The 21,145-nt window shown below is 49.7% G+C and overlaps 1 protein-coding gene across 5 annotated transcripts in view; it reads left to right on the forward strand.

Moving 5' to 3' along the window:
- EHBP1L1 (EH domain binding protein 1 like 1) overlaps positions 1-21,145 on the forward strand; it is a 40,370-nt gene that overhangs the window by 3,143 nt on the left and 16,082 nt on the right. For 3 of the 5 annotated variants that reach the window (XR_015795560.1, XM_088137453.1, XM_088137451.1), the window contains exons 2-9: positions 6,930-6,987; positions 7,254-7,349; positions 8,130-8,183; positions 9,264-9,442; positions 10,321-10,475; positions 15,245-15,334; positions 15,681-15,993; positions 19,245-20,901. Coding sequence is in view for 4 of the 5 variants with exons in the window: in XM_088137453.1 (XP_087993579.1) it covers positions 6,930-6,987; positions 7,254-7,349; positions 8,130-8,183; positions 9,264-9,442; positions 10,321-10,475; positions 15,245-15,334; positions 15,681-15,993; positions 19,245-20,901 (2,602 nt within the window). In the remaining variant the exon portion in view is untranslated. Of the gene's footprint in view, positions 1-4,497; positions 6,454-6,929; positions 6,988-7,253; positions 7,350-8,129; positions 8,184-9,263; positions 9,443-10,320; positions 10,476-15,244; positions 15,335-15,680; positions 15,994-19,244; positions 20,902-21,145 lie in introns of those variants that run through there. The other 2 variants (XM_088137452.1, XM_025168590.2) reach the window with 2 other exon arrangements.

Below are 21,145 nucleotides of genomic sequence, written 5' to 3' on the forward strand. Positions count from 1 at the left end.
GCCACCCGCTCTGAACTTCCTCCTTTATCATTTTGCTGTGTCAGGCTTTGGGCCGCAGGTTTTAAAATGAAGCAGAGGCCTCGCCTGTAAAAGGACTGTGGGGGAATTTTACTGTTCTGGGGGTCCTAGAGGTCATTTAGTTCAACCCCCGCCCAGTGGAGGGGCAGCAGTGCTTGAACACAGCCTGGCTGTCCTATTGGGAAAGAGAGCACGTGGGGTGGTAATGCCATCAGAGGCTTGACTTACTTCCTTTTAGCTGTTTGCTTTAAAACGTGGCTGGGTGTGTCTGATGTGAACACCCGGGTGTCGGAGCAGAAATTGGCCTGCAGTTGCTCAGTTCCCACCAGGCAAAGAAATGCAGGCTAGTTGGGTTAAGTAGGTTAAAATTGGCTTTTCAGTACTCCAGTGGGTGGAAGCTTTGCAGAGGGAGGTCCAAACTCGAAATAAGAAGGGATTTTCTGGCCTTTTCAAACAAAGGTTGGACAGCCATTTGTCTGGATTCTCACCCCGGGCAGGGGTTGGACTAGGAGACCTTCAAGATCCCTTCCAGCCCCCTGATTCTCTGTGGTTCAGGTGCTTGTATGAACCTAGACGGGGGTTAACTTATGGCTCACCATGTTGGGGGAAGTTAGGCAATTGGGTTGCTTTGGTAAACCCAAATTGGTTGGGTTTGGTTCAGTTAAGCCACGGTTAGCCTGTTGTGCAAACGCAGCTGTCTTCCTAGGAGGTTTGAGTGGAGAACTAAGTAAGGAAATGGAGGAGGAGGGCTAATGGGAGGAGGGGGATTGTGTAAGAGGAAACAGCCAGCGCTGGGGGACAAGCCCCACGTTTTCTTGGGGTCCTCTGTTGCACCCAACAAAGCAGGTGGCTGCAAACCAGTGGATGTGCCGGACACGAGTGGATCTTGGGGAGGTTGCATTACAACTCCCATCATCCCCCAGTGCTGGGGTTGGTTGGGGGTTGCAGCCTCAGGGGACGAAGAGGATGCTGGTCACTGTGCCAGTTGGCTGGGAGCGATAGGAATTGTAGTGTCTGGAGGCTGCTGGGCCTCTGCACGGCTCTCCGAGTTGGAGGCGGAACGCCTTTGTTTTTCTGGAAGCGTTTTTGGGTGGGGGAGACCAGGAGGAGAGAGCGGTTGCCAGCCGTGCGTTCCTTTTTCCTCCTCGCCCCTTTCTGTTCCTCCTTATAAGGTTTGGGAAATGATAAATATTTGGTCCTGACCGAGTTATAAGCGGAAAAGGAGGGGGGAAAAGGAGAAGAAAACAGAGAGATGTGCTGGGGCTTGAATCACAAGCCGTCTGCGTGGACTAAAAAGGAAGGCGAGTTTTCCGAGAGAAAGAGATCCCGGCCTCGCTGGGGTTTTGCCTCTCTTTGGGGGGAATCTGCTTGCAGCATGCCCTGCAGCTCATCCTGCCCCGCGCTCTGCCCCTGACGCTCCCCGTGTTGCCCTGATTGGGCACAGTTCAGCCTGGTGTTGGTGCCCAAGCCTCGGGCAGAAGCAGCCCGACCTTGGCAGCCCCTCCGGGCCGAGTCTGGCTTTGGAAGAGACGCTGAAGCTGAAGCTGGGCTGCGTTTCTCCTGCGAGGCAGCTTCTTGTAATGCCGCTTGGCAGTCTGTGCATGTTCTGAGACGCCATGCCTGATGTGCTGCCTGGAAGGAAGGCCCTGGGCTGAGTCCTAGCCCCAGGGAGCCCCCAGATCTTTCTCCAGGACCGGGAGGGAGGTGCCGAAAGCATTCAGTGGGCAAGTCTACTGGAAGGCACTCCCCTCCCCAGCAATTCCTGCGCCAACAAGGGAGCTGGGAGCTCAGCTCCCCCAGAAAACATTGGCTTCTTGGCCCCATTAGCCCACCTGTCCGGATCTATCCTTTGCCAATACATCTATTTCAAACCCAGAGCACAGTTCCTAACTTGGGAGGGAAACACTCCATTTTAGAGCACCCTGGGATTCATCCCGAAGGCATTTTTCCAAAACGGGAATGTTCTTCTGTGCACACTCAGAAGCGTAGGACCTACACGTGAGGGGGGACTGACTCACAAACGGATTCGTTTGAACTTCTCAACAACTTTGCCTTGATCTTTGTCTCTTAGCAAAAACGGCCGATAACCTTCCAGCTGAGTTTGTGCTACCCACCAAACTTGGTTCCTGAGTAAACCTGTTTTGTGGGTTTGGACAAAGCATCAACCTCTGTGCTAGCCAAACCATGAACTAGCCAGGGTTAAAATTAACCAGACGTAGGAAGTTGGGCAACTTTGCTGTTAGGTCTGGAAAGGCTGTGTGAAGCCAGCCAGAGAGATGTTCTCCAGGTCTCCTTGTCTCTCCCCATCCCCAGATCTAACCTCTGCTGAAGTCTTTTCTCTGATTGCTCCGGTTCTTGGATGAAATTGAATGGAACTCAACAAGGAGAAAAGTGTTTGGTGAACGGATCAGGTTTCTTTAGCGACCAGATTTAACCCAACACCTGACTAGATTAATGACTCCTTCCCCCCTGCCCCCCCCCCAGCTAAATTTAACTTTTGGCCGCTAGCCTGGAGAAATGAGAGATGCATCGGATCTCTCCAAGCAACGGGATATGGGGGGAAAAGGACATTGGTGAGAATTTGGGGTTAATAACATAACCAGCACTGCACGGTAGCCCAGTTCCTTGCAAGTTCTCAGCTTTCCACATTTCCCCAGAAAGCACGCCTGTTATTTAGTCTTGCTGCAGAAAACAACATCCATTTTAAAAGGGCATTTTTAAAAAGTCTTAAAGGAAGATCCCAAGAAGTAACATTGGGCTGGGCTTTATTCCTTTTATGAAAAGCCCACTTTGGGAGAGTTTTGCTTCTCAAGCAGTTTAACAACTTTATAAATTGTTTCAAAACGATTCCTTCATTCGTTGTCCTGCTTAAATCTGCATTACATTATTGAAAGTGTAATGCCTTCAAAAATATGCAGGTACTTTTGGATTAGTTCATAATAGAACCAAGGTTGAGATCCTGTTCCTGCTTTCCTTAACTGAAATTTAATTTAATTTTGGGTTAATTTTGGGGTGTGGGAATTATGTAGGAAATCTGAACTCTTAAAATCTTCTAAGAGTCTTCCTGGATGGACTTCTTCTGTACTTTATCATTTCTTCTTTCCCCCTAACCAAATATTTTAATTCAACTATAAAAAAGGAAAGAAAACAAAAAAAGGAAATTGGGGAGGCTTAGATACTGAGCATGTATCTATGGGATCATGTTTTCCTTTATTGTTCAATATGTCAAATCAGTTTGCTGCATCTCATTTCAGAAGGCCCAGGTTTTGTCAGTTGCAGCAAAATATATTAAAAAAAATAGACTTTGCCTTGCCTTGAAGGTGAATAAATCTTTGATAGCTTCTTTTCTCTGGGCTAGAATCCTAGCAGGCCTTGAAAGATGTCATTAAAGCACTCTGTTTTTCCTCTGCAGTTAATTTGTCATTGGTGTCGTTCAGAGATGAGCTCTTTTGTCTCCCTCCCCCCCACAAAATACAGAAAGTTCAACTGGTGCAACTTAGAATCTTTGCATGTTCCTTAGAATCTTACCATGTTCCTTAGGATCTTAGCATGTTCCTTAGCATGTTCCTTAGAATCTTAGCATGTTCCTTAGAATCTTAGCATGTTCCTTAGCATGTTCCTTAGAATCTTAGCATCTTCCTTAGCATGTTCCTTAGAATCTTAGCATCTTCCTTAGGATCTTAGCATGTTCCTTAGAATCTTAGCATGTTCCTTAGAACCTTAGCATGTTCCTTAGCATCTTAGCATGTTCCTTAGGATCTTAGCATGTTCCTTAGAACCTTAGCATGTTCCTTAGAACCTTAGCATGTTCCTTAGCATCTTAGCATGTTCCTTAGAATCTTAGCATCTTCCTTAGCATGTTCCTTAGAATCTTAGCATCTTCCTTAGGATCTTAGCATGTTCCTTAGAATCTTAGCATGTTTCTTAGAACCTTAGCATGTTCCTTAGCATCTTAGCATGTTCCTTAGGATCTTAGCATGTTCCTTAGAACCTTAGCATGTTCCTTAGAACCTTAGCATGTTCCTTAGCATCTTAGCATGTTCCTTAGAATCTTAGGGTTTGAAGGGATCTTTGAGATCTTCTAGTCCAACCCCTGCCCCAGATCAGGGATTCTCAAACATCCCGAGCAAAAGGCTGCCCGAGCTTTCTCGAAAACCCTAGCGATGGAGCCCTTAGGACTCCAAGGGGCAGGGTGTTCCACTGCTTAAGAGTTTGCACAATACACTCATTGATGTTAAAATGGGGACAGGTAATTTGTGGAAGAGTGTATTGTGGACGTGGGGTAGAGTATATAAGACCATGGGGCGGTGTGGAAGTGTTTTCTTCTGCCTTTTGTAACAGCTGAAGGTAAGCAGGAGAAGGAGGTTAGCTTAATTAGCTTATGGAACTCATGGCCCCAAGATATGAGATGGCTATAAACCAGTGTTTCTCAACCTTAGCAACTCGAAGATGCCTGGACTTCAACTCCCAGAATTCCCCAGCCAGCATGGGTGGCTGGGGAATTCTGGGACTTGAAGTCCAGACATCTTCGAGTTGCTAAGGTTGAGAAATATTGCTATAAACTTAAACAATTTAATGTAACTGTAGGAAGGGGAGCTGAGTAGAATAGAAATATGGGCAATGAATAATAAATACTATGAATATATTATGAATAATAAATATTATTCAGACTGCCTTGGCTTCAGCCAAGAAACAATCTATTACCGATAGATGGATGGGTTTTAAAGGGACCGAATTGTGGGACTTTCTAGGTGCCAAAAACAGAAACATTGAACCGCATTGGAGCCCCACCAAAAGGCAATCACTAAAGACATCCCTGAGTTCATACAGAGTGCCTTTCCTTCACCCCAGGATGTTTGCAAGACGGACAGAATTCATGGGTGGCAGGGCTGGGCGGAGCCTGAAGCCCTTGTAGGCGGGGTGAGGGCCTGAAAGGGGAGGAGCATCAGCCGTCGCTTTTCGTTCTCTGCCCCTTTTGCGCCGAGCAGAGCGAAAATGGACCTTTGGGTTTGCAAAGGGCCGGTTTGAATTCAGCCAGAGGGTCGCTGGGTTTCCCCCTGGCCTTAAAGAGTGCCTGACAAGGGTTATCATGCCATCTTCTTCCTGGCAGAGAAGGGGTGCAAGCTCTGGGGCCCTCTTTTGAGCTGGGGAAGAGCGTGGGGCACATGGATGGGCGCTGCTCTGCGAGGTTAGACGTGGCTTGATCCAGAAACCCAACTGGGGAATCGCGGCTTGTTCTAAGAGGCTGCTTTTCCAGAAAATTATAGTAAAGAAGATATATATTTGATTATTCATGTTTTGACTGCAGCTAGAATTGTATTTGCGCAGAATTGGAAAAGGGAAAAGATACCAAATGATGAAGATATAATAAGGAAGATATTAGATTGTGCAGAAATGAATAGGTTGACACTGGAGATTAGAGATAAGGAAGATACTGAATACTATAAAATATGGCAGGTTTTTTATGCCTGGCTAGAGAGTAAATATGAAAAAGAGTAATAGAAAAAGTTAAGAAGTTTAATTAGATGATATGTGATGTTTTATTTTTATTGATGATACATATACACCTGGATATATTGGAAATATGACAACATGATTATGCACATTTGTATTTGTAACCCGCTTTGACTCGCTGTTCAATGTTTGGTAAGATTTTTTTAAGAATAAAAAAGCTAATAAAAAAAAAAAATAAGAGGCTGCTTTTCTCCTCTGGTTCGTGGCAGAAAAGCGCGGTCGAATGCAAAGGGGGCGGACGCTCACTGCCATTGGGAACTGAACAGAGCAGCCGCCTCCAACAGCCCAGAGCCTCAGCTGGGTGCGGCCCAGCCCTGCTCCCCAGGCGGCCCGGAGCCTCGCCCAGGCAGGCCTGGGAAGGAAGATAAACCCTGGGCTAAACGGGAGGCAGCGGGAGCCGCTGCACGGCCCTCAGCCGTTTTGCAAACGCTTCTTCCGTGCCAAGCTCTGCTGAGAAATGTAGGAGATTACGCAACGCGCATAGGTCAGAGGTCTCTTGTGGGGGTCAGCAGCTGGCCGCCTCAGGCTCAGAGCTGGACCGTTCCCTTGCTCTGTTCTGTAGCCCCTGCTCGAGCCTCCAGACCTTTATTTTTCGGCTCCAGGTGAAAAGAGAAACCAGGAAAATACTCCTTCTCATATAAAGCTATGCCGGCCTGCTTGTTTGCAGCTGGTCAGCAGCTGGCGGCGTCCACATCAAATCCAGCCCGTTGCTACCTCGCGCTCGTTGGCCCACTGCTTTCTTTCGCCTGCAGGCCAAAGAGAGTGAGCTTGGGGTTCAGCTGGAGAGCCAAATGGGACACGCAGGAAGGCTTTGGTGCTTGGGTCATCCTTGTTGATGGCTGTTACAGCGCACGTCAAATATTCCCACTCCAGTAAACATGACAGCGCACTCGTGTCGTTCTCCAGTCCCTCGGATGCAAAGTGAGTGACGTTCAGCGCCTGGGAGCTGGATGCAATGTGTGTAGAGTGGAGAAGGTCAGAAGGAGAAGCAATTGCTCTGTTTGCTGTAGACCAGTGTGTCTCAACCTTGGCAGCTTGAAGATGGGTGGACTTCAACTCCCAGAATTCCTCAGCCAGCCATGCTGGCTGGGGAATTCTGGGAGTTGAAGTCCACCCATCTTAAAGTTGCCAAGGTTGAAAAATACTGTTCTAGAAGAAGCTGTAAAATTTCCCCAAAACACACACACTGTGTGTGTGTTAGTGTGTTTGTGAGAGAGAGAAAGAGAGAGAGAAATCCCGCTACAAACCCGCTGGAACTCCCCATTGGTTATACAGCACTTAGCTGTTCCCTGTGTGTTAATTGCAACCCCAGCTACCAGTAAAACCTTGTGGACTAGCGGCTTGGTCGCTCTCGGTTTAGTTCTTGTGACTGACTGTTTTCTCTCTCCCAACCACAGGCAGCCCGACAAGTTAATCGTGGTCTGGACTCGGAGGAGCCGGCGGATCTGCTCCAAGGTGACTTCCCGAGCCAGGATGGGGTCATATTTCCTTATCAGCAGGAGGAGCCCAAACTCCCTCCAGAATCCAATTTCTGTCTCCCAAGCTAGAATAGGAGAGGCCCCAAATATCAAGGTTTTGTTTTGGGAGCTGAAAGGAGTGCCTTAAGCCTTGCAGAGTCCAGCTCTGCTTGAAGGCTAAAGTTGGATGTGAGCCCAGGTAGAAATTGCCTTTTTGGTGTTGGGGGGCTAACATTTTAAGCTCCTTGTTTTGGTCATTGGCAGGCTCACAGCTGGCAGCCGGGCATCAAGAATCCTTATCGGGGCGAGGTGGTATGGATGGTGCCAGAGAACGTGGATATCATGGTCACGCTTTATAGGGTACGGAACCTCATCGTCTGACCGTCCGGTCTCAGAGAGAGGATCCCACCAGCAGATTCAAGAAGAGGATTCCTGCCTCGCTGGTCTGATTCTTGATCCATGCTTTGCTAGGAGCTCTAGATACCCAGAACCGACGACATGTGATGGGAAAAAGCCGTGGGTTTGCTTCCCAACGTTTGAGCTAGAATAGGAGAAAGTGACTTTTGGAAATGGCTTGTGTTTTGTTTGAGGTCCAAGGTGTGCAGGAAGGAACAAAATTTTAGCACCACGTGCCGTGCTGAGTTGGTAATTGCACAGAATTGCAGTTACGGTTGATGAGGTGGGGCTTCTCCCCTTTGCACATAGAAAGGCTTATATTTGGCTCTTAGTAGCTGTAGCTGTCTTCATTGTCAGCAATCTGGGAAGACTATACCCAATGTTTCTTGACCTTGGCAACTTTAAGATAGGTGGACTTCAACTCCCAGAATTCCCCAGCCAGCCATGCTGGCTGGGGAATTCTGGGAGTTGAAGTCCACCTATCTTAAAGTTGAGAAACACTGCTGTAGCCCGTCAAAGCAAATAGAACTGATTTGGAAGGGCAAGAAGGCAATTTGTTTAATTCCTGATATAATATATGTGCCTTATAGCTAATAATAATTATACGTGCCTTATAGCTAATGATATATATATATAACATATGTGCCTTATAGCTAATGCAAGGTCTCTTAGGCAAAAGAGACTCTGTGTTTTTCATGCTGAAGACCCCCCCCAGGTGACTCCCCACTCTTGTTTGTCTTTCAGGACCCCCACGTGGAGGAATATGAAGACAAAGATTGGACCTTTGTGGTGGAAAATGTGCGTTTCAAATCTTGGTTTTGATTTTGGTTGAGCCCAAATACAGCACTGGAAGATTCATCTCCAGATCTTGCGCCAAAATGGGGTGGGGAAATCCTTTTGTGGAAACGTGCCTGAAATGGCCAACATTTGAAAAAAAAGTAGGACAAGGAGTCTTTCATAACCTTTGATTAGATATTATGCTTTGGTTGCTGGAAAAAAAACTTTTTAAAAGTTTTTTCTTTACAACTTAGATTTCCCTTTTCCAAGTTAGTCTCTTTCTGACGATTATGTGCCATCAAACCAGTGTCAACTCTTAGTGACAAGAGGCAAGTCAGCCATAAAATACCCAAAGTGGTATGTTACATACAGATACCACAAAAATGACCAGCCTGAAGTTTACCATTTCCAAAATCTTAGTTGCAGTCTGTCCCGTGCAAAAGCTGATCCGAGTAAAGAGTAAATGCCATTTTGATGTAGAAAGTTTATTGGTGCTTTTGTATGTAAGAAGGGGAAGGGTCAGCTGGTTTCCTGGATGGCTGTGCCAGGTGGGGAGGATTATAGGTTTTGTAGTTGAACTTTTCTGGAAGTTCCCTGTTTGGGGAAGGTGGCATCAAAATATGAAAGTTGAGAGTGGCGTACATGTTGGAAATTGTTTGGGAGGAAATATGGAAAGCATCAATCATTTTTCATTTTCTACCATTGAGCCTACTTCCCTTAAAATACGAACTTTTCTGTCTCAATATGTTTGAGGCAAGGATGGTTGGAATCTATGAGAGGCCACTTCTAAACTGTGAAGCTGCCTGTCACTGGAAATCATCTGCTCCCTTCTTCTCAACTTCCCCTAATTAAGACTTTTGCAGGGCGAGCTGATGAGTTTTAAGCCATTCTTCAAAAAGTCTATTTAAACATCCCTTTCGCCGGCTCGATTTTGGTTTTGAATGGGCCTTTGCCAGAGTGGTTTCTGTTTTTTATAAATGTTGGTGCTTTGGAGGAATATTCCAGTGTTGTTTTCGAAAGGCGGCCCCGGGTACATGAAAACGGGGGGGCAGGAGAGAAATTTCTCAGCTAAATAGTCGCAATGGTGAACTCTCGTGCCAGGAGTCTAAGGGGCAACGGAAGGTGTTGGCCTCGGTGGACGTGAACCTCAAACGCTTCGCCAGCCAGACGCCCACCCAGGTGGATTTGAAGCTGAAGCTAAAGCCGAAGTCGGTGAAAGTTGTGGCTGCCTCCCTCCAGCTCACGCTCTCGTGTGTCTTCTTGCACGAGGGAAAAGCCACGTGAGTCACAGGGCAGGGAAAAATCCTTCTTAGAAGCCTGGGACCTCCTATATTCTGCATTCTCATGTGTGTGCGTGTGTGTGTGTGATGTAGCTCTCTGGATGGAAATGGTCATCAGTTTGATCCCCACCTTCTGGTGCCTTGGGAAAGTCCTGATCTCAAATCCCGGAGACAGCTGGATTTGAGATCCGCAAGCCAGCGGGATAAGTGGATTTAAACCAGCTTCCTGTGTTCTTGTTCAGATCTGCCCTTCTGTTTGGGTCCATGAGGACTAGAGCCTTGCTGTCATTTTGGAGAAGGAGCGTCTGCTCTGCCTGCTGGCTTGAGTCCTGGCTTCTCCACTTAGAAAATTCAGGGAAGACGGGATGGGGAAAATCTGTTTTTTTTTCTGCTAAAGGCCCTGATGCTGCTGCTTAAAGTAAACATGATAGGGGAAAGATTGGATGACTTTTTTAAGCCCGGTTTTTATGACTTTGTGTGAGCAGCCTTTTCAAGATAATTATCTCCAAAAAAAATCTCTATTCAGTGAATGGGCACCCACTGCCTGAGAAATACCTAGGACTGAAAACTTCCTGTGGGGGTGAGCTTGGCGTTAGTCTGTGTTCACACAACACCCTAAACCTGGGTTAACAAGCACAGCGCCGTTCCCTCAACACGCCAGAGAGAACATGCAATGCCCCCCCAAATTAGCCACGCTAGAACTGAACGAAACACCTTCAAAACAACCCCAATTTTATCCCATCCTGTGGTAAGCCCAGTCTAGGATGTTTGGCGAATCCAGATGTGGCCAAAAACACTGGGTTTTTCCAAGGGGGGGAGGGGATGGAAATAAAAATGGTGGTGGGCCTGACTCTTAGGACTCCCCCTTGTCTCCCCAGGGATGAAGACATGCAAAGTTTGGCCAGCTTGATGAGCTTCAAGCCCTCTGACGTTGCCAACCTGGAGGATTTTCCGGACAGCGACGAGGAGGCGGACGAAGCCTTGAAACGTGGCTGGGTAGAGGACGTGGCGGGCCACGCAGCATCTCCTCCAGGTGGGGTTTCCTTCCTCTCCAGACCTTTCCCTTCTCCCTGACCCATTGCACCGGGCCCCCCCGGGAAGGAGGTTGGCCTGGACAGGCACCCCTGGCATGGCTTGCCAGTGGGGTCCCCAATGGAAGCGACCCCTTGCTGCTGGAAAGGGCCTTCCCCTGTCCTGCTGCTGGTCAGGAGGGTGGGGTCCCAAAAGCATGATTTTGGGGCCCCGCTTTCTGGGGGGCCCTAGGCCAGTGTTTCTCAACTTTCAGATGTGTGGACTTCGTCTCCCAGAATTCCCCAGCCAGTTGAAAGTTGCTGAGGTTGAGGAACAATGGCCTAAGCCGCTGTTGGAAGGTCCAAATTTCGGCAAGCGTGGCGGGAGATCTCGTTTTGAATTGTGTACTTCGGGGGTTTATTTGTGGCGGCTCTCTCCTTCTTCGTGATGGGGGAAAGTTTTGATTCTTTTCATCTACGCTTCCTCAATTTACTCCTCCTGAGACTGTATGTGAATATGGACATATTTCAACATGCAATTTGCACTTGTCTGCATTCTCTAATGCAGTGTTTCTCAACCTCAGCAACTTTCAGATGTATGGACTTCAACTCCCAGAATTCCCCAGCCAGCTATGCTGGCTGGGGAATTCTGGGAGCTGAAGTCCACACATCTGAAAATTGCCGAGGTTGAGAAATGCTGCTCTAGTGAAACTCAGGGAACGGACCAATATTGTGTAGGAAATACATGCATGTAGATTAGTACGTTAGAGGGGAAATAAACCTTAAAATGTACGGTTTATACCAGGAGGAGCTCTGAACAATGTGCTTTGAAACAAACAAGGAAACAGGTGAATTTTTGAGCAACCGGGGGGCAATCCCTTCCCATGGATGTACAAATGGAATTAAATTACAGGTAGTCCTCACTTAATGACCCTAATTGGGGCCGGAATTTTCATTGCTAAGCGATGTGGTCGTTAGGTGAAACATCACAGCCGCACTGCTTAGTGACGGCAGTTCCGGTAGTCCCGGTTGCCATTGTTAGGCTTCTCACGCTTCTCCTGCCCTGTTGTGCTCACCTCCGCCTCAACTCCCCCTCGCTATCCCCCCCGCCTTTTGGGGGACCACTGCCCCTGCTGCCCCCAGCTGACCTTGGCCTTCCTCCTGCTGCTGACCAGGTGTGCCCATCCTGGCCCTTCGCAAGGCAGCTGCTGGGCTGCCAAGCATCTGAATTTTGATCACATGACCACATGGCCACTCCAATGCCTGTAACTTCGAGGACCGGGCGTAAGTACCATTCACTCAGCACTGTTGTAATGCTGAGTGAATGATCATTAAGCGAGGACTACCTGTAAATTACACAGAACTTCACCCTTGCAGAAGTTTATAAAATGAAAAATCAAGCCAAGCTGGAACTGTAGGTTTCTGATTCTTTCCTGTACTATCTATGGATCTCCAGTTTGAAAGTCACCTGTTATATCTTTTTTTCCCCTCTTGTAGATACTTTAAAATTTTCTTTTTGGGGTAGGAACAGAAAGCTCTTCGTGTGGAACAGGTGTTCTTTTTCTGAATACCACCACTAATTTTCAGCAGCACGAGGGAGGGGAATCTCCAAACCCCCTTGCTAATTTTGGCACTTCCTTCCTAGATTTGACTATTTCGATTCCAGCTGCATGTTAATTTCTCTTTCTGTGAATTTCTGTTGCCTAACAGAGAGGCTGCAAATATATGGGGGGAATTGTGGTCTTGATTGATTGATTGATTGATTATATTTTTATCCCACCATCCCAGCTTACGTACCTAATGCTGCTGCCTCCTATTTTTCCCACAACAACAACCCTGTGAGGTGGGTTGATCTGGCAGGCCCAAAGTCACCCAACTAGCTTTCATGCTTAAGGGAGGACTAGAACTCACAGTCCCCTGGTTTCTAGTCCAGCGCCTTTAACCACTACACCTAAGTGTAGTCTTGGAAAGCTTAACATCAAATTAGTGAATTCTCTGCCTCTGATATAGCCATAAAAAGAGAGTGGAAAACTTATTCTGTTGTAAACAAAACTGAATTCCTGATGAGATGCAGAATTCCTGCACTCACATGTAATGATCAGCCCCAAATCCTGATTTATTAGCTCACAAGGTAACAAGCATTGTTTTCTACCCATCCTTATTGTGTTTAGATAAGCAAACTGGGCAGGGTTAGCTTAGCATGAGTATTGAACTGAGGGTCATCATTTACTGCATTCAAAGAAGCCAAAATTACAAGCCCCCAAGTTGGTTTAAGGCCTTGTTTAAAACTGACAATCCTGCTTTTTTTTCCCTATGTAATAAATCCAAGTTCCAAATTAGGACATCACAGGAAAATGACTCTGAGGGGCTCCACATGACTACTGTGGACAAATTTAGTCAGAGTAGCTTCATATCTTGACTTGTCTGTTCATCAGAGTTAAAGCTAACCAGCATTTCCTAACTATAAATATGACCAAAGAACGGTCAGTTTTAAATGCAGAAGTACATGCTGCAGCAGAAGAGGAGAAAGCAGGGAAAAAGAGGGGAAAAAACCCAGTGTCCAAGCAATAATTTTGCATCTAAAAACTAAAAACCCAAAACTAGAACTAAACTCCCAAAACCAAACTGGTTTAAAGCTAGTTGAGAGAGCTATATGAGAACTGGATATCCCACTGCTGACACCATTCCAGAAATGGAACTTGTGGCTTTTCCCCACTGCTGGTGAATTGCTCTCCATCATTTCTTAAGTCAGCAGAAAACTCTATGGATATAAATTTGGCTATCCTGTTGCCAATCCTTTTCTTGCCTTAACTATCTCTGTTCCCAGGCACTGGCCGTTCTTTGAATTCCCCCCAAGATAACAGGGACAAAGCCGAATTGGTTTCCCATGTCCTGAGGCTCTTCTTTGACAGTGTGGGAATAACGAGGAGTATATTATTTTAATACCAGAGCAGTTAAGGATGACTTAAACCTGTCTCGCTTGTGGGCTGGGCTGAGAATGAAGACTCAAGGGCTGGAAGATACCTTGGCAATCTTCTTGTCCAACCAGGAATGAAGGCAACGTTTCTTCATTCAAAAAGAGCATCCCAAAAGATGCTCCCAGGATATGGTTAGGGGCAAGTGGGACCTAAACTGCATGGGAAATTGAACAGATTTTCATCATCTACTCATGTAGTTTGGTCTTGGTGTCTTTCCTTCCCTGCTCATCCAATCTTAAAACAGGCCTGTTTGTGCTCTGTATTCTCTTCTTCACTTTTCAGTGGAGAGCATCACAGAAAAGCTAGTTTGGGAACCATGATCTGGGTTGTGCCCTATCCCCATTTTGCTTGTTTTGGGAAGGAGCTCCCCCCCCCCCCCAGCTTAAAAGGCACAAGGTCTCACCCATGCGTTTTTGCCTTTGTGCTTTCGGAAATGACCTGGAATCGGCAGCCAAGTGGCAACTAATTCAGATGATCCAGCGCTTAACTCAGCCTGGCATCCCTTGGATGTCCTGGATTCTCTCCTCCAAGGGATGGCGGAGACATTGATGGAAGCAAGATGAACCAAGCATGTCTTTTCCAATTGCCCCATTTTCTGATTGCCTCTTGCTAGAACTCATTCTCCCCAACTTTCACGCTCCACGCCTCTGACCTTGGGTTACGGTCACCTCCCACCTCATTCTTTCCTTTTTCCTTCTCTTCCTGTCTGTCTCTTTCCCTGTTCAGGATTCCTCAAAAATCTCTTGACGGACTATTTCTCAGGTAGGCCATCCCAGTTCTGCAAGGTCCGTGCTTGAGTTTTGCCTAACCCGGACAGAGCCTTATTGCTGTGGCTTTCCTATGCATGCTGGTGGGGATTGTAACTCACTATTTGCACAGGGCACTGTTTGCACTGTTGAGTTCCAGGGTATTGCCCCCTTGTTTGGAAAAAGGATTGAGACTATGTAAAAGGCTGGTAGTGTAACACAAGGGCAGGGAGCCTGAATCTCTGTGGCCTTTCCTGTTTTTAGAGCAGTGCTTCTCAACCTTGGCAACTTGAAGATGTGTGGACTTCAACTCCCAGAATTCCCCAGCCAGCCATGCTGGCTGGGGAATTCTGGGAGTTGAAGTCCACACATCTTCAAGTTGCCAAGGTTGAGAAGCACTGTTTTAGAGGGTTTCAGGCAGCGAGATACCACGGGGGTGACTGAGAGAGAATGAATGCCCTTGCCCACTTCTAACTCCGTGTATCTTCCCCGCAACAATTAGGTCCTGCGGGAATGTGACCTAACCCCCAAAAGATGGTGGAAGTGTCCGATCCATAGGATGGGAGTCAGGTTCTCTGTTTTTGAAACAGGGAGGAGGAGAAGGGGTGGAAAAGGACAGAGAACGCATGGACTTGTGCTGGCTGGAAACTCAGTGCCTGACCCAGCCGAGCTGCAAACTGTCCTGCTTGCAAAGGGAGGGTGAGCTAGACGACCAGCGGGGCCCACCTACTTCTGCTCTTAAATACAAGCTTTGGACAAGTAGCAGATTCGGAACCTGAAGAGGTGGCATGGTGGATCGGAGCACAGGCCCTTTGAACCGTCCGCTTTTAGCAGCCGATTCTTGTTTCTTATGGATTTCTTACTGGGGGGGATGGGTCTTTCTGTATTTTGTGGCCGTGATTTCCGTCCTTCGTGTGCCGTGCGCGATAGATGCTGAATCCGAATCTTCTCCCCTATGATGGGTTGCAATCTTCAGGGGCTCGCGCCAAACCTTCCTTTTTCCTCTGTTTCTTTCTCTTCCACCTCTTTGTTTGCTAACGGCACCCTCTCCTCCTCCTCCTCACGTAGACGCATCGCGGGATCTGAACACCTTGGCTGAAGAAGAGGAGGACCCGTCCGGCCATCCTCCGTCGGCTTCCGAGGCGTGCCTCAAGGAAGGTAAATTGGGTGGAGTGGGGAGGAGGTGCAGGAGCATGGTGGATAAAAAAGTACCATTGCTCTGTTTCTATTTGGCTGCCTTCTGCTTGGATTTTTGGGGGGAGAAGCATTTCTGGGACTCCAGCGATCTCACTGCAGGGCTGGTTGTGGTGAGGATGACCTTGCTGTTGGTGCCAAGCTGCCCCTCCCTGTTCTCTTTATGCACCCTTTTTCCGTGTGCCTGGCATGAGCCGCTGGGCACCAGAACGAGGGAAGGGACCTGTGGCACCAGAAGCAGCCCATTTTCCTTGCGCAGTTGCTTCTCTCAGCCGTGCAACTTCTGGCCTTTGCTCCCCTCCTCTCACAGCCATGGCAGCGGTCTCCCAGCCACATGTGGCGAGCCGTGGAAAAGTCCCCGGAGGTTCCCCGCGTCCCGCGGCGAAGGCTGCTCCTGAGGTTCTCTCGTCTGACGTAAGTGGTGAGGAGTGTGCTGGGCGTGCGGGGCACAGCGGGGTGAGCGGTGCACGGCCAGCGGGAGCACCGAGTGGCATTCCAGGAGGGCCGGGGACCAGCAGCTGCACAGTGGACACTTCCCGAGCATCGGTGCAGGCGGGGGCTGAAGAGGAGAACGGAAACCCGGGGTCGGGACAGCCAGCACTGCCGAGCGCCGTCGACACAAGGTGAGGGCCGCTTCTCCCGAGGGCACGTTTGGGGCTCCAAAGTTGGAATCTGGTTGTGGGAATGGGAGGGGCGGCGAACTCACGGGCACGCCAGGGGTTATCCCGTGCATCTGGCCTTTGGCCTCCTGCCTCTGTTGAGCTCGCCTTTATTTTTATTCTGTCTTTATGCTTATCCGCCTTTATTTTGGGTGGTTTAAATGCACGGGGCGGCACAGCGGCGAAGCAGGGCAGCAGCTGGTGACTTTGCTTACGCTTTCTTTAGCTGGGCGGGGGGGCTGAGACAGAGGAGGTCTGCTGGATATAGTTTCCCCCTCCTCCCCCCACCCCACCCCACCCCACCCCCTGCCTTGGAAGGACTGAGTTTGTTCCACTGCAAGTGGAAAAGAGAAGTTGGCACGCAGAAGGAATGGGAAGTGAGAAGTCTATGGGTGGGGGAGGCGCGTTTTGCAGTTTAGAAGGATGGGGGAGGCGGAGCAAGGATACCGTCCTGTAGCAACTGCGTGGCCTGCCCTGTGCCAAGGGCAAACCTTTAAAAAGAACATCAAGTAAGGGCAGTAAATTCTCCTTTTGATTCTTTCCTACTTTAGGATCTTAAATTGGAGACTCCCTCCCTCCCTCATCCTTCTTTTTTGTTCTTTTTCTTCTTCCTTTCTTCTTTCCTCTCCTCTCTTCCACTTCCTTTTTTCTTCTCTTCCTCTCTTTTTCCTTCCCCCTCCTTCCTTCCTTCCTTCCTTCCTTCCTTCCTTCCTTCCTTCCTTCCTTCCTTCCTTCCTTCCTTCCTTCCTCCCTCCCTCCCTCCCTCCCTCCCTCCCTCCTTCCTTCCTTCCTTCCTCCCTCCCTTCCTTCCTTCCTTCCTTCCTTCCTTCCTTCCTTCCTTCCTTCCTTCCTTCCTTCCTTCCTTCCTTCCTTCCCGCTCCTCCCTCCCTCCATTCCCCTCTCCTTCCTCCCTCCCTCCCTCCCTTCCTTCCTTCCTTCCTTCCTTCCTTCCTTCCTTCCTTCCTTCCCGCTCCTCCCTCCCTCCATTCCCCTCTCCTCCCTCCCTCCCTCCTTCCTTCCTTCCTTCCTTCCTTCCTTCCTTCCTTCCCCGCTCCTCCCTCCCTCCATTCCCCTCTCCTTCCTCCCTCCCTCCCTCCCTTCCTCCCTCCCTCCCTCCCTCCCTCCTTCCTTCCTTCCTTCCTTCCTTCCTTCCCCGCTCCTCCCTCCCTCCATTCCCCTCTCCTCCCTCCCTCCCTCCCTCCCTCCCTCCCTTCCTTCCTTCCTTCCTTCCCCACTCCTCCCTCCCTCCATTCCCCTCTCCTTCCTCCCTCCCTCCTTCCTTCCTTCCTTCCTTCCTTCCTTCCCCGCTCCTCCCTCCCTCCATTCCCCTCTCCTTCCTCCCTCCCTCCCTCCCTCCCTCCTTCCTTCCTTCCTTCCTTCCTTCCTTCCTTCCCCGCTCCTCCCTCCCTCCATTCCCCTCTCCTCCCTCCCTCCCTCCCTCCCTCCCTCCCTTCCTTCCTTCCTTCCTTCCTTCCTTCCTTCCTTCCTTCCTTCCTTCCTTCCTTCCTTCCTTCCCCGCTCCTCCCTCCCTCCATTCCCCTCTCCTTCCTCCCTCCCTCCCTCCCTCCCTCCCTCTCTCCCTCCCTCCCTCCCTCCCTCCCTCCCTCCCTTCCTTCCTTCCTTCCTTCCTTCCTTCCTTCCTTCCTCACCCTCCTGCTTTTCCCTTCTCTTTCTCCCTCCTTCCGTCCTATCATAGCAAGATTCTTTTTAGGGAAGAGTTCTTTCTTGAGCAGAGCACCCAAGCGCTTTAAGCACCCTGAGACATCCCTCTTTGGCACCCTGTTCCTGCCTAATTTCTGCAAAAAACCTGGCCCAGGATTTATCCTTGCAGCAGCCACCCAGATGCCCCTGGGAAATCTACAAGCAAAGCGTAAATGAACCGACACCCGCTTGCTTATGTCTGCCTCTGATTGTGGAAGAGTTGAGAGTAGATGTCATTATTAATAGCCTGTTCCCAACACAATTGCTGCATCTTGTGGCGGGGCGTTCCGTCACAAGTCAGGCATCGCAAATGGCTCTGGGCCATAATCCTTTGCACAGATGGACCCTTCTGGGAATTGTGGAAGGGAGGATGTGTACATTGCTGTCATGTAATTCACAAGTGCCAACTCCCCGGATTCCCTTGGTTTGGTGTTAGCTAAACTCTATCTCTCCTTGATTTCTACAGATGACTGAATAAGTGTGTCAACCTCAGTAACCTGAAGATGTGTGGACTTCATCTCCCAGAATTCCGGCTGGGGAATTCTGGGAGATGAAGTCCACACATCTTAACATTAATAAGATTGAGAAACCCTGGTGTAAAAGAATGAATGTATCCTTCCACCATCCCTTGCAGCTCCCCTCCCCTCAGTTTGGAACAAGACTTGGCGCGCTGTCCATCCGTCCGTCCGTCCATCCCTTTACTGGATCTGTAAGACTGCCCAACTGAAACTGCATGACTCTGGGTGTTGCACAACAACAACTAAACAAGCAATAAACCAAAAAAGAACCACAATGTTATGCAATACATAAATGTAACAGGTCCTGTTGCATGATTCTGGGCAGTCCCTCAAAGTCCCCTGAAAAAAACGGATATTTTTCTCCCTTTTTAATGAAGGAACAAAACAGAAATATACGACCAACTTCGAAAGAGAAATAAACCAGAAACAAAATGGAAAGGAGAGAAAAAAGAGTTTGTGCTTCATATTTTTCGTGATCTCTTACCTTGAATGTTGCCAGAGTGGGCATTCATCCCAACCCCTTAAAACAGTGTTTCTCAACCTTGACAACTTTAAGATGCCTGGACTTCAACTCCCAGAATTCCCCAGCCAGCCATGCTGGCTGGGGAATTCTGGGAGTTGAAGTCCACACTTCTTAAAGTTGCCAAGATTGAGAAACACGGCCTTAAAGTAACGAAAGAAGGCCCATCCTGTTGGCCTGAATTAAACTTTGTTCTTCCTTTTATTTGCCTAACAATGTTGTTTGGAGGGCAATAGCCAGATTGCAAAATTTCTGTTTTCGTTACATCTCTAGGAGAGCTTGAGTTCTGGAATAAAATCTCAGGCTTTTAGGAATCGAGATTCCAGGGTTGAGGCTGGGTGCAAGGAGCTGCAAGTTAACTCCCTCTCTCCTGCCCTTCCAATCCCATGAACGTTTAATTTTTTGACCACTACAGGAGCCAGCCTGCCCTTTCAGGCCCCAAATTCAGAATATCTTTTTCTTTTCTCACCCTCCAGGCCAACTGATATCTGGAAGCCCCGGGAAGAGCGCCCTGTTTCTCCACCACCAAGGAGAAAGAATACGCCAAAAGAATCTGTTGATAGATTCCTTTCGCCATCGTTTACATCCAAGGATTCCCCTGTGTGGAAGGCGATGGGGTCTGTGGACCCCCCAGCTCCTGTTGCGGAGACACCTGCACTTTTGGAGGATAACCTGGTTCCTCTTCCCACATCCGTTAGTCTGGATAGCCCACCCCGGGAAAAAACGGGCAACGAGAGCCTCACGGAGATGGCTCCACTTCCGTGCCCGTCTGGAAGTTCGGTGGTGATGTATTATATGGAGGATGCCGCCCTTGCCAAACGTGACCCTGTGGTCATCGCTGGCAAGCCAGATTCCCCAAGATCGTCTTCGGACGCAGCATACCTGGCGCTCTCTCCGCTTGGGGGGCTGTCACCAGCAGCGTGGGCTTTTCCAGGAGCAGCGACTGGCGAAGTCCAGGATGCGGCAGAAGAGGAGCCCGTGTTGACCACCACTCCGGAAGGGCCAAGCGATGGCGGTCCATCGGAACCAGTGGAAGACAGCGCTGAGATGGCAACGGAGGCTGTGGAGAAGGAAGAGCCGTTCCGGGCCAAAGAGGGGCGCTGGGGCACCGAGGCAGGGGCACTGGACCTGGCAGCTGAGACGGAGGAGGAGCAGGGCGAGGGTGAAAGGCAGGAGAGCTGGAGAGGAGAGGAGCACTTAGCCCCTGCCTCAGAAACCCTTTCCGGAGAGGAGGCGCCCCGGATTGTGGGTGAGGCAGATGTGGGGGGCTCCCCAAGAGCTGACGTCCCCCTGGGCAGGCATTCTCAAGGGTCCTCCTTGCAGCAGGGACAGCGCGTGGCAGACAGCAAGGAGGGCAGCCCCAGGTCAGAACTTCCACCTTTGCCGCCAGAGACGGGCAGGGAAGAGATGGCCGGGGAGGCCCCGTTGCAGGCACCCCCTTTCGCTCCTGCTGCTCTGCCCGGACTGGAGGAGGGTAGGAAAGGTGAGGGGGGACCGGCAGTTGCAGGGGGGGCTCCCCACAGTCCCCTGGAAGAGCCGGGGCTCTGGGCATTGGAAAGGGAGAACGAGGGGACCAGGGACGGAGGGAACACAGAAGCCGGGGGAGGCCCTGGAGAGGCCCTGGAGCAGACGGCTGAAGTGGAGCACACCGTGACCAAGGAAGGAGAGGAACAAGGCCAGGAGGAAGGTGGCTGGAAGAAACTTTCAGAAGACGTCCTGGAAGATGCCCCAGCAGAAGCCCCCAAAGCCCATCTGAACGGGAGCCCGGAGGCTTTGGGCCAGATGTGGCCGGACAGCCCAGAGGTTTGGGGCTTAGGCTCGCCTCGGGACGCCAGTCCTGTCTTGGAAAGACCACCGGCTTCCCAGGATGGCCCCCCAAGCCAAAGTCTGCCAGACCGCGGAGAAGAAACCCGAAAGGAGCCCTTGGAAGAGCACGGTTTGTCCCAGAGACCCACCGAGCCAGAGGCTGCCCCCTCGGATGCTCCCCACGCCTCCAGCCTGCCAGTGGCCCAGGATTCTGCCCTGCCTGCCCCAGGTCCCCCTAGGAGTGCTGGGCCCTGCCAGGAAGCCCCGGTGCTGAGCCCCGTGTCCCGCGTCCTAGCACCAGATTTGGGACCGGAAGGGAAAGACCAGGTATAGACAGCCATGGTCCGTTCTTTTCCTTTCCTTTGCGTTCTTCGTCTGCTTCTCTTGACCCCTGTGAGCGCTCGACTGATTCGGGTTCTGCCTGGCACGTGGGCAGTGTTGGGAGGCCTTTGCTGGCACAAGGAGGGGAGGGTGGTCTGAGAATGGGCAGAGGCCCCAAGCGGTATTTCTTTGATGGGTTTGTATTAAAATGATCTGAGGCTAGTGGTGCCTGGCAGCATAGAGGAGTGTT

This window comes from Python bivittatus, unplaced genomic scaffold (genome assembly GCF_059951505.1).
Source record: "Python bivittatus isolate LINGU-HERP-01145 unplaced genomic scaffold, Pbiv_v1 ctg000180_np1212, whole genome shotgun sequence".
Lineage (NCBI taxonomy): Eukaryota > Metazoa > Chordata > Lepidosauria > Squamata > Pythonidae > Python > Python bivittatus.